Consider the following 13,670-nt stretch of genomic DNA (forward strand, 5'->3'; position numbering starts at 1 on the left):
AGTTGTGTACACACCACTAAACAGTAATTGCAAAATTGGAGATGATATCTAACAGGAAATTAGAGATATGTACAGTAAGGATACAGCACTTATTATGGGTGACTTCAACCTGCATATCAATTATATTTATCAAATTGGTAGTAATGCAATGGTGGAGGATTTCCTGAATGTCTGAGAGATGATTTTTTTGATTAATACGTCATGGAACGAACAAGAGAGCAGGCAACCCTACACTGGCTATTGTGTAATGAGAGAGGATTAATTAGCATCCTTGTGGTACAAGATCCTTTGGGCAAGAGTGATCATAATATGGTAGAATTCTTCTTAAGATGGAGAGTGACATGGTTAAATCTGAAACTAGGGTTCTGAACTTAAAGCAAGCTAACTTTGATGGTATGAAGCATGCATTGGCTAGGATAAACTGGCCAAGAATACTTATGGGGTTGATGGTGGATTGGCAATGGCAGACATTTAAAGAATATATGGATGAACTTCAACATTTATACATTCTTGTCTGGCGTAAGAGTAAATCAGGGATGGTGGTTCGTCATCACTAACAAGGGAAATCAGGCTTAGTGTTAAAGTCAAAGAGGAGCATATAAATTGACCAGAAAAGCAGGAAATCTTGAGAACAGGGAGAACTTTAAAATTCAGCAGAGGAGGACAAAGGGTTTAATTTGTAAAGGGAAAAGAGAATATAAGAATAAATTTATGGAAAATGTAAAACTGACTGTAAAATCTTCTGTAAATAGGTGAAGAGAAGAAGACTGGTTAAAACAAATATAAGTCCCTTGCAATCAGAATCAGGTGAATTCACAACAGACAACAAAAAGATGATAGTTCAGTTGAACAAATACTTTGGATCTGTCTTCACAAAAGGAGGACAAAAATAACCTTCTGGACATGCTCGAGGATGAAGGGTCAATCGTGGAGAAGGAACTGAAAGAAATCCTTATTAGTCAGGTATTGGTATTGGGGAATTTGACAGGATTAAAATCCAATCAGTCTTGAGAGCTAATGCTCTGCATCCCAGAGTATTTAAGGAAGTGGCCCAAGAATTAGCGGATGCATTGGTGATCATTTTCCAGCATTCTGTAGACTCTGGAAGTGTTCCAATAATAGCTAATGTAACTCCACTTTTTAAATAAGCAAGGAGAGAGAAAATGAGGAATTGTAGGCCGGTTATCTTGACATCCCTGATGGGGAAAATGCTGGAGTCCCTTATTAAGGCTGTAATAATTGAACCTTTGGAAAGCAGTGACAGAATTGGTCCAACTCAGCATGGATATATGAAAAGGAAATCTTGTTTGACAAATCTTCTGAAATTCTTTGAGTAGTAGAGTAGGCAAGGGTGAATCAGTGGATGTTATATGTATCTGGACTTACAAAAAGCTTTTCACAAGAGATTGGTAAGCAACGTTAAAGCACATGGGGGTAATATATTGATGTGGATAGAGAAATGTTTGGCAGACAGGAAGCAGTGAGTTGGAATAAATGGGTCCTTTTCAGAATGGCAGGCAGTGACAAGTAGGATACAGTGCTGGAAACCCAGCTGTTCACAATATATATTAATGATTTGGACAAAGGATTTGAATGCAATATCTCCAAATTTGCAGATGACTCTAAGCTGGGTGGGAGTGTGTGCTGTGAGGAGGAAGCTAAGAGGATGCAGGATGACTTGGACAGGTTGGCTGAGTGAGCACAAACTTGACAAATGTAATATGATGTGAATAAATGTGAGGTTATCCACTTTGGTGGCCAAAATAGGAAGACAAATTATTGAATTACAGCAGTTCAGGAAAAGGTGAGTTGCAACGAGACCTGGTTGTCATGATGGAACAGTCACTGAAGGTTGGCATGAAGGTTCAGCAGGCAACAAGCCAAAGGATTCTAGTATATGAGTAGGGATGTTTTGCTGTAGTCATAAAGGACCTTGGTGAGGCCACATTTTCAATATTGTGTGGCTTTGGTTTCCTAGTCTAAGGAAGAATATTCTGCCTACTGAGGGAGTCCAGACCGATTCTTAGGATGGCAGGTTTTATGTATGAGGAAAGACTGGGATTGTACTCACTGGAATTTAGAAGAATGAGTTGAGATCTGAGAGAAACATATAAAATCCTGATGGGACTGGATAGGTTAGATGCAGGAAGAATGTTCCCAATGCTGGTAAAGTCAGAATTAGGGGTTACAGTCTAAGACAAAAGGATAAGCCATTCAGGATTGAGATGAGGAAGAATTTCTTTACTCAGACAGTTGTGAACCTGTGGAATTCTCCCCCACAGGAAGCTGTTGGGGCCAGTTTATTAGATATATTCAAGAGAGAACTAGGTGTGGCCCTTGTGGCTAAAGGGATCAAGTGATATGGAAAGAAAGAAGAAATGAGATACTGAAATTGCATGCATCACCACTCATGATCATATTGAGTGGCGGTGCAAGCTTGAAGACCCAAATGGCGTATTCTTGCTCCTATTTTATATGTTTCCATTTTTGCTTGATTCTATGATTCTAATGTAAAAGCCAGGACCAACACCAGCATCAACACACAAGACTCGAATCAACAGCAACACCAGCAACATCAACAACACAAGAGCCAGGCCCACACAAAAACTAGCACCAACCATATCACAAGCACCAACACAGGTACCAGTAGCAATAGCAACAATAGTAGCATCACAACATAGGTGCCAAGACCAAAACCAATACCAGCAACAACACCATGTCCAGCATCAGCTCCAACAGCAACAGCAACACCAACATAAACACCACCACCAACGCCAACACGAACAAGAACAGGGAATTTACTTGTTCTGAAGATACTGGACGAGTTGAATATTTCTAGCTTTATGATTTGGATTTCCAGCATACCAAGTATTTTGGTTTCATTTCAATTTCTCTTGAAATCTTGGGAAAATTCATCCTTCAGCAAATATTATTAAAGTAGATGAACTGCTCATCATCTTGCTGCTTTTATACAAGTTGCCTGTGATTCTTCACTCCATAAAGTCATTGAGTTGTAAAATATTCATAGCTTATATGAGACTTACCAGGATGTTGCCGGTTACGAGGAATTTCAGCAAGGAAGGATTGGACGAATTGGGGTTATTTTCCTTAAAGCAGAGGAGATTGAGAAGGGACATGTTTGGGATGTACAGAATTATGAGGGGCAGAGATAGAGTAGTCAGGAAGAAAGATTTCCCCTTGACAGAGGGCTCAATGACCAGAGTCATAGATTTAAGGTAAGGGGCAGGAGGTCTACAGGAGATGTAAGGAAAACCGTTTTCATGCAGAGTTGTAGTGGGCATCATGAATCCACTTCCTGTCAGTGTGTTAAAAGCAGAAACCCTTATAACATTTCAGAAGTATTTAGATGTACATTTGTGATGCCAAAGCATAACGAGACTATGAGACGACTGCTGGAAAATGGCATTAGAATAATTAGGTCTTTGACTGGTGTCAGATCTCTCTGACTCTACAGCTCCATGGGCATTCTGAAGATAGAAAAAAGATGCCATAGAAAATAGGAGCTCATTTTTATTGATTGCTTTTCTAAAACATTTTTCTAATGGCATTTTGCAGTGACGGGCAAGATGGAAGTTTCATCTGAAGCTTCCTGGGAGAGCAGCACTTCCAGAAAGCGTAGAGCCTGGGCTAAGAGCCGGGATCAATGGCACACTGTGGATGAGAATGTCATGGGCACAACCTCTAGTTCAGGTAAGAATCTGTCTGGACAACACTTCTCTGGAATCACTTTCTTTGACACATATTTTAAAGTATTAATTTGTTCTGCAATTTTCCTCTGTTCAGATCATAACCAGTATTCCCAGTTTGCCCCATTAAATTTATGAGGACAAAGTGAGGTCTGCAGATGCTGGAGATCAAAGTTGAAACTTTATTGCTGGAACAGCACAGCAGGTCAGGCAGCATCCAGGGAACAGGAGATTCGACGTTTCAGGCACAGGCCCTTCTTCAGGAATGAGCAGAGAGTGTTCAGCAGGAGAAGATAAAAGGTAGGGAGGAGGGACTTGGAGGAGGGGCGTTGGAAATGTGATAGGTGGAAAGAGATCAAGGTGAGGGTGATAGGTCGGAGTAGGATGGAGGCGGAGAGGTCAAGAAGAAGACTGCAGGTCAGGAAGGCGGTGCCGGGCTGGAGGGATTCGGCTGAGACAAGGTGGGGGGAGGGGGGATGAAGAAACTGGTGAAGTCCAAGTTCATCCCCTGCGGTTGGAGGGTTCCCAGTCGGAAGATAAGACGCTCCTCCTCCGACCGTCGCGTTGTTGTGTTGAACACAACAACGCGACGGTCGGAGGAGGAGCGTCTTATCTTCCGACTGGGAACCCTCCAACCGCAGGGGATGAACTTGGACTTCACCAGTTTCTTCATCCCCCCTCCCCCCACCTTGTCTCAGCCGGATCCCTCCAGCCCGGCACCGCCTTCCTGACCTGCAGTCTTCTTCTTGACCTCTCCGCCTCCATCCTACTCCGACCTATCACCCTCACCTTGACCTCTTTCCACCTATCACATTTCCAACGCCCCTCCTCCAAGTCCCTCCTCCCTACCTTTTATCTTCTCCTGCTGAACACTCTCTGCTCATTCCTGAAGAAGGGCCTGTGCCCGAAACGTCGAATCTCCTGTTCCCTGGATGCTGCCTGACCTGCTGTGCTGTTCCAGCAATAAAGTTTCAACCCCATTAAATTTATGCCAGTTGAAAGCATCATCCATCCAATGGACATTCACCTACCAATCCCAACTCTTCTCTTTTCCGGAGATTAAACCCTCAGCCAGTTCAATCTTTCTTCATGGAGATTATTTCTCAGATTTTGTAATTCTTTGCACACTGTCTCCAGTGGAGAATAGAACTGTACACAATCCTTAAAACAAGCTCTAACCTATGTTCTAAACAGGTTTAACACAAGTTCTAACCTCACAAAATAAAATCCATTTGTTTTATTATGGTCTTAATAACCAACTAAAATGTTATTTTTTGCTGGAGCTCTGCAGCAGGCCCAAGTCAGAAAAATTGGCAAGGAAGAATAGTGCTGTGTTGAAATGGTAGGCAACCAGAAACACAGAAACATAGAAACTAGGCGCAGGACTAGGCCATTTGGCCCTTCAAGCCTGCACAGCCATTCAATATGATCATAGCTGATTATACAATTTCAATATCCTTTTCCTGATTTCTCTCCATATCCCTTGATCGCTTTAACCACAAGTGCCACATCAGGTTCCTTCTTGAATAAAAGGTATAACTAATGAACTGGCTCTAATAGCTTTCTGTGGAGGAGAATTTCACAGGTTCCCAAATCCCTGAGTGAAGAATGTCTTCTTCATCTCAATCCTGAATGGCTCATCCTTTATCCTCAGACTGTGACTGTCTTGGACTTCACCAACATCAAGAACATTCTTCACACATCTAGCCTGTCAAATCCCATCAGGATTTTATGTTTCTCTCGGATCTCCCCTCATTCATCTAAATTCCAGTGAGTATAAGCCCAGTTGATCCAGTGTTTCCTTATATGTAAGACCCGTCATTCCAAGAATCAGTCTTGTGAACCTTCACTGGACTCTCTCAATAGCAAGAATATCCTTCCTCAGACTAGGAGACCAAAACTGCACACAATACTCAAGGTGTGACCTCAAAAAGGCCTTGTATAACAGCAGCAAGGCATCCTTACGCTGATACTCAAATCCTCTCGTTATGAAAGCCAGCATGCCATTAGCTTTCCTCACCGCCTGCTGCACCTGCATGACAATCTTCAGCTCAAGGTCAATTTTACCAATAGCATGTAGATTTTTGAAAAAGTAGTCTCCCAGCTGTGCTTCATCTCCCAGGTGTAGAGAAAACCACATTGTGAGCAGTGAATACAGTAGACCAAATCGAGTAAAGTACAGGTAAAATGCTACTTTACCTGGAGGCTGTGACTGGAGCCTTGGATAGTGAGGAAGGAGGAAGTAAACAGGAAGATTACACCTTCTGTGATTGCATGGGATAGTAGCGTGTGGGTGTGGGGATGTGTTGGGAGTGGGGGAGGAGTGGAAAGGGTCCCAGAGGGAATGGTCCCTATGGAATTCTGAGACAGGAGGGGAGAGGAGTATGTGTTTAATGGTGGCATCACACTGGAGGTAGCAGAAATCTTTTAATCTTTTATAATCCTTTGGATGTGAATGCTGGTGGGTGGAAAATGAGGACCAGTAGTACCCTATTGCTATTGTGGCAGGGAAGAGATAAGTGCAGCATGTGAGTCAGACTTGGCTTAGGGCCCTGTCAACCACAATAGTGGGGAATTCTCAGCTAAGGACACCCCCTCCGTCCTCCCTTACATAGAAAAATTGGGAGAATGGAGTCTTTACAAGAAGTGGGATATGAGGATGTTTAGTCCAGGTAACTTTTGGAGTCAATGAGTTTATGGTGAATATCAGTGGCCAGTCTCCCTCCAGAAGTGGAAACACAGATCTGGAGGAAGAGAAGAGAGGAGTCAGAGATGGATTGGGTGAATGTGAGAGAAGACTGGAAAGTGGAAACAAAATCGATAAATTTTTCCAATTCCAGACATGAGAGGGAAGCAACACAGATTATATCATCGATGTACCAGAGAAAGAATTGGATGAAGGACCTGAGTTTCCAAGAAATGTTTCGCAAACCCTCAAAGAGACAGGGATAACTTGGGCTCACATGGGTACCCGTGGCCAAAACTTTGTTTTGAAGAATGTAAGAGGAGTTAAAGGAGACAGTGTTTAAGGTAAAGACAAGCTCAGCCAGACAAAGGAGGATGGTGGTGGATTGAAATAATTCAGGCTGTTTTCCCATCCACTTCCAACCCCATCTGCCTTTTGCTATGCTCCAGCAAGACTCAATGCAAGCTGAAAGAACAGCATCTCATTTTCTGCTTGGGAGCCCTTCAGGACTGAATGTCGTGTTCAATAATTTAAGGCCCTGAATATCTTCTTCCACATCCTTTACCCACTGCTTCTTCCCTAGCCATGTCGTTACCTTTGGCTGCTTTCATAGAATATAGAACATAGAACATAGAAGAATACAGCGCAGTACAGGCCCTTTGGCCCTCGATGTTGCGCCGATCCAAGCCCACCTAACCTATACTAACCCACTATCCTCCATATACCTATCCAATGCCCGCTTAAATGCCCATAAAGAGGGAGAGTCCACCACTGCTACTGGCAGGGCATTCCATGAACTTACGACTCGCTGAGTGAAGAACCTACCCCTAACTTCAGTCCTATATCTACCCCCCCTTAATTTAAAGCTATGCCCCCTTGTAATACCCGACTCCATACGCGGGAAAAGGTTCACACTGTCAACCCTATCTAACCCCCTAATCATCTTGTACACCTCAATCAAGTCACCCCTAAACCTTCTTTTCTCTAATGAAAACAGCCCCAAGTGTCTCAGTCTTTCCTCATACGATCTTCCTTCCATACCAGGCAACATCCTGGTAAACCTCCTCTGCACCCGTTCCAGTGCCTCCACATCCTTCCTATAGTATGGCGACCAAAACTGCACACAATACTCCAGATGCGGCCACAGCAGAGTCTTATACAACTGCATCATGACCTCAGGACTCCGGAACTCAATTCCTCTACCAATAAAAGCCAGTACGCCATATGCCTTCCTCACCGCACTATTTACCTGGGTGGCAACTTTCAGAGATCTGTGTACATGGACACCAAGATCCCTCTGCTCATCCACACTACCAAGTATCCGACCATTAGCACAGTACCCCATCTTTTTGTTATTCTTCCCAAAGTGAATCACCTCACACTTAGCTACATTGAATTCCATTTGCCACCTTTCTGCCCAGCTCTGCAGCTTCTCTATATCCTGCTGTAACCTGCCACATCCTTCCTCACTGTCAACAACTCCTCCGACTTTCGTATCATCTGCAAACTTGCTCACCCAACCTTCTAACCCCTCTTCCAGGTCATTTATAAAAATGACAAACAGCAATGGTCCCAGAACAGATCCTTGCGGAACACCGCTAGTGACGGCACTCCATGAAGAAACTTTGCCATCAACTACTACCCTCTGTCCTCTTCCATCCAGCCAATTCCTAATCCAAACCTCCAACTCACCCTCAATGCCATATCTCCGTATTTTCTGCAGTAGCCTACCATGGGGAACCTTATCAAACGCCTTACTAAAATCCATATATACCACATCTACCGCTTTCCCCTCATCAACCTCCTTCGTCACCTTTTCAAAGAATTCAATAAGGTTTGTGAGGCACGACCTGCCCTTCACAAAACCATGCTGACTATCCTTGATCACATTATTCCTATCCAGATGTGCATAAATCCTATCCCTTACAATTCTCTCTAAGACTTTGCCCACAACAGAAGTGAGACTCACCGGCCTATAGTTACTAGGGTTATCCCTACTCCCCTTTTTGAACAAGGGAACCACATTTGCTATCCTCCAGTCTTCTGGCACTACTCCTGTAGACAAAGAGGACATAAAAATCAAGGCCAATGGCTCTGCAATCTCCTCCCTTGCTTCCCAGAGAATCCGAGGATAAATGCCATCAGGCCCAGGGGACTTATCTATTTTCACCTTTTCCAGGATTTCCAACACCTCTTCTCTACATACCTCAAAGCCATCCATTCTACTTATTTGTGACTCAGTATTCACATCGACGACAATGCCCTGTTCCTGAGTAAATACTGAAGAAAAGTATTCATTCAGTGTCTCCCCAATCTCTTCCGCCTCCACACGCAACTTCCCACTACTATCCTTGACTGGACCTATTCCTACCCTAGTCATTCTTTTATTCCTAACATACCTATAGAAAGCCTTAGGGTTTTCCCTAATCCTACCGACTAAGGACCTTTCATGTCCCCTCCTTGCTGCTCTTAGCTCTCTCTTCAGGTCCTTCCTGGCTACCCTATAACTCTCAATCGCCCCAATTGAACCTTCACGTCTCATCTTGAGATAGGCCGCCCTCTTCCATTTAACAAGGGATTCCAATTCCTTATTAAACCACGGCTCCCTCGCACGACCCTTTCCTCCCTGCCTGACGGGCACATAATTATCAAGGACACTCAATAGTTGCTCCTTGAACAAGCTCCACATATCATTTACACTCTTGCCTTGGAGTCTACTTTTCCAAGCCACACATCCTAAGTCATGCCTCACCGCATCATAATTTCCCTGACCCCAGCTATAACTCTTGCCCTGTAGTACACACTTATCCCTCTCCATCACGAGAGTAAAAATCACCGAATTATGGTCACTATCCCCAAAGTGCTCACCTACCTCTAATTCTAACACCTGGCCTGGTTCGTTACCCAGAACCAAATCCAGTATGGCCTCACCTCTTGTTGGCCTGTCTACATATTGTGTCAGGAAACTCTCCTGCACACATTGAACAAACACTGACCCATCTAACGAACTTGAGCTATAGCTTTCCCAATCAATATCAGGAAAGTTAAAGTCCCCCATAACAACCACAAACAACCCATTTCATCACAATCAACCCATTTTCACCACTAATGGTCCCTATTATCAGCTTTTAGAAATTAGAACATAGAAAGTAAAACTGTACAGTACTGGGATGCATCCTTTAGCCCATGATATTGTGTTGAACATGAAGCTAAATTAAACTAATCCTTTCTGTCTGCCCTTGGTCCATATTGCTCCTTTCCTTGCATATTCATGTGTTTATCTAAGTCTCTGAAATGCCCCTCTCATATCTGCTTTTCTTTCTTTCCAGCGCATCCTTGTCCATCCGTTTCTGTATTCAACTGCAGTTCTCTCTGTTTGGGCTCCTACTCCAACGATCATTTACTCTTTTACCACCCCTATTCCCCACATCTACCCTGTGTCTTCAACATATATACCACATTTTCTTAGTGACAATCAATTCTGAAGAAAGGTCATTGGATCCAAGACATTAACTCTGCTTTATCTCCATAGATGCTGCAAAACCTGCTGAGTTTCTCTGGTAATTTCTGTTTTGTTCCAAATTTCCAGCATCCCTAGTTCTTTATTTTTGTCTCACATCTGTCTCTTAGTCTTTCTTATTTATAGACCCATTTTTCAATCTCCATGTTTTTCCTATCAAAATGTATCACTTCATACCTATCCATATTAATGTTCATTTGAAAATTACATGCCCCTTTTGAATGTTGTTTAATGGTTTCCAGTACTTTGTATATTAACTTGCCCCCTTAAGTGTGTGCTACCTGCAGATTTTGATACTGCATTTCCAATTTCTGATTCCAAATAAATTTTATGAATTATGAAATGCAGTGGTCTCAGCATTAATCCTCATTGAACATCACTTCACACATTTTTGTAATCTAAGGGAAGTGGTGGTATAGTGGTCCCTGGACTAAGTAATCCCATATCCTAGGTTCTGGGAATATGGGTTCAACCTCTGCCATGAGTAGTAAAATTTGATTTCTAAAAAAATTCAAAGTACCCTAATGATAACTAAATGTCAGTCGTTTTTAAAATCCATCTCGTTCACAAATGTCCTTTTGGAAATTAAATCTGCTGGCCTGCAAGTATGTCCAAGTGACACATGGTTGACTGTGAAATGCCCTATGAGTGGTTCGGAAAGGACAATAAATGCTAGCTTGTCTAGAAATTCCTAAATCCCATGAATGAATTGAAAACAACCTACTTTTAAATCCTGCTCTTTTCTGCATTATTGCCAGTTTGCTATCCATGCTATATGTTCCTAGATTTCAAATATTGCTGTTATTAATGGTTGGAATCATACCTGGCACATGGGAAGATAGTTGCAGTTGTTAGAGATCAGTCATCTCCAGCTATTTCACCGATTACCTTCCCTCCAATATAAGATCACCAATGCTGCATAATGTTCAGAATCAATCATAACTCCTCAGATACTGAAGCAAGTCCAAATGCAGCAAGACTTAGACAATAGCCAGGCTTAGGGTAAAAAGTGGCAAATAACATGTGCCAGACAATGACCATCTCAAACAAGAGAGAATCTAAATGTCACCCCTTGGCATTCAAGTGCATGACTGGCACTGAATCTCCTGCTATCAACATTCTGGATGTTATCATTGACCAGAATCTAAACTAGACATATAAATACTATGGTTATAAGAGCAGGTCAGAAACTCAAACTTCTCATAGCCTGTCCATCGTCAACAAAGCACAAATTATGAGAGTGCTGAAAACCACTTCCATGGATGAGTGCATCTCCTCCAGCGCTCAAGAAGCTTGATACTTTCCAGCCTGCTTGATTAGCATGACATCCATCATATAAGTGAAATTTAAAGCAGTAGTTTACACAGTTCTGTACACTTTAAAATCTAGGTTCCAAGTAGTAATAAAAATAATTTATCATAAATCATCAGCACATAAATGATTCCTTTCTATGCGAAGATTACAAAGAGAAACACTACAGTATAAAATAAAAGATACAATTCTATAAAGGAGGTAGTAGCAGAAGTCACTGACAAAGACGGGATAGGTTGAAACAGATTTTAATAAACCATATGACATCTTAAGCTTTATTAATAGCACACATAATATAAGAGTAAGGGTGAAAAGATTGAATTAATTTTGTACAAAACCCTTGTTCAGCCTGGAGCATTGTGTTCAGTTCTGGGTGCCACACTTTTAAAAATACATGAAAGCATGAGAGTGCAGGGAAAAAAACAAGAATGATTCCAGGGATAAGGAACTTCATTTGCGTATGATTGGGTTGTTTCTCTTGGAGAAGAAAATGACGAGAGAAGTTCAGATATAGGTGTTCAAAATCCTGAAACAGAGTTGATAAGGAAAAATCGTTCCCATTGGTGAATGGATCCAGAATAAGCGTGCACGGTTTTAAGGGAATTGGGAAAATTAGGTGGAGATATGAGGTAAAATATTTTCACACAGTGTGTGTTTGGGATCTGCTAAGAGTATACTGAAGGAAGGTTTAGTTGAGGTATTTGAGAGTGCATCTTATCAATATCTGAAAACTAAAACTTGCAGGAGAAGGCAAGTTGTGGCACTAGGTGCATTATTTCTTCACAGGGCCAGCACAGATAAGTTTGACTGAATAGTCTCCTTCTATTCAGCATACACTCTTTGCTTAAGTGCTTGGTTTGTACATAAAATATTTTAGTCTTGAAATCCTCCTATTGTCCATTTGCTGTTCTCCTGGCTGTCTTGTTTCCAGCCACTAACACAGGGTCCTTGCTAGTATCTCCCAAATTCACTCTCTTCCAGTTGAAAAGTCTTTGATTCACGGAAACTGACAACATAGCAGTAGCTATTTGGTCCATTGTGCCTGTACAGCCCTTTGAAAGACCAGTCACACATGGTTCAGCTTTCTGGCTTTTTGTTGGCATTCTTTACTTACTTCCTTGTTATCCAACTTACTTTTTAAAATTATTTATGGAATCAGCTTCTACTACCTTTTCAAATTTACAGGTCGTAGGCAGTATGGTGACTCAGTGGTTAGCACTGCTACCTCACAGCACCATGAAACTAGGTTTGATTCCAGCCTTGGGTAACTGTGTGGAGTTTGCACATTCTCCCTTTGTCTACGTAGGTTTCCTCCGGTTTCCTTCCACAATCCAACAATGTGCAGTTTAGGTGAATTGGCCATGATAAATTGCCCATAGTGTTCAGGGGATGTGTAGCTTAGGTGCATTGGTCAGGGATTCTAATTTTAAAAATGGATTAATAATACTAGCATCTCCAAGTCATAGTCAGCGATAGATGAGTAGGTATTCTATTCCTGTTGTCACGTGTTTTTCATGTTTTATTTGTTCACTTTCTGACTGAAAGCAAGTTAGTCTTGAATATGTTATGGCATGTTTTTCAAAACCCTTTTCTGGATAAGCAAACTTTGAAGAAATGGCTGACAACAAAATCTCAAGTTTAACTTGTTATGACATGGTGGTGAACCATTCTGGTTAATCTGCCTGGATTAATTAAATGAACCACCCAGTAAACTCACCTCGCCTCGTAATCTGTTAAAATGTATAAGTAACAGAGCACTCCCAAATTCCAATATTTAATAAAAATAATATCAATTTATTATTTAACTCTAAAACTGAACATTAAACATCTGCCTCCAACTATATAACAATATACTGTTCTAATAAAAACACTTATTAAAATTACATCAACTTAATTCCAAAACCATACAATGGCTGTTGTCGTCAGTGTCTTTCTTCTTCCAGCTGAAGATCTCCCTGGGTCATCTTTTTTCTTTTACTGCAAATTTTCTTTATCTGAAAGGTACCTTTGATAGAAAGTGTTTTGATCTTTTGTCTCTCTCTCTCTCAGTGGCAGTTACTCTTTCGATGACAGTTGCTCTGTCAATGTCTGACATTCAAAATGCCTGCGTTTTTTTTTATACGCCCAAAATCAAACAATCTCATTGATTCGACGTTGGCAAAAATAATAAATTCAAACTTGATTGGGTTTTAGTATTCTGGAGCATAACTTAAACTGATTGGTTAAATTAGAATTGTTGTCAAAACAGCAACCAACTCAGGTATCCATTTCACAGCCAAACGTTACATATTTTCAATTTTCCAGTACACTCTGAGACTGCAAACTAGTCATATGAAAGGTGTGTATAACTCTCAGTGCAGAACAGCATTCATTCTCTTTTAAAGGTACAGTACATGCCTTCAACTTCGTAAGAAAATAATAGGTATGATATAGTCACACTTTCAAA

At 41.5% G+C, this 13,670-nt stretch overlaps 1 protein-coding gene across 1 annotated transcript in view; it reads left to right on the forward strand.

Moving 5' to 3' along the window:
* tespa1 (thymocyte expressed, positive selection associated 1) overlaps positions 1 to 13,670 on the forward strand; it is a 100,946-nt gene that overhangs the window by 3,547 nt on the left and 83,729 nt on the right. The window contains exon 2 of the mRNA XM_043676970.2: positions 3,577 to 3,711. Within this exon, the coding sequence (XP_043532905.1) occupies positions 3,588 to 3,711 (124 nt within the window). The 5' untranslated portion in view covers positions 3,577 to 3,587. The remainder of the gene's footprint in view (positions 1 to 3,576; positions 3,712 to 13,670) is intronic.

Source organism: Chiloscyllium plagiosum, unplaced genomic scaffold, assembly GCF_037043375.1.
Source record: "Chiloscyllium plagiosum isolate Xiang-an unplaced genomic scaffold, Cpla_swu_hap1 HiC_scaffold_29, whole genome shotgun sequence".
Taxonomy (NCBI): domain Eukaryota; kingdom Metazoa; phylum Chordata; class Chondrichthyes; order Orectolobiformes; family Hemiscylliidae; genus Chiloscyllium; species Chiloscyllium plagiosum.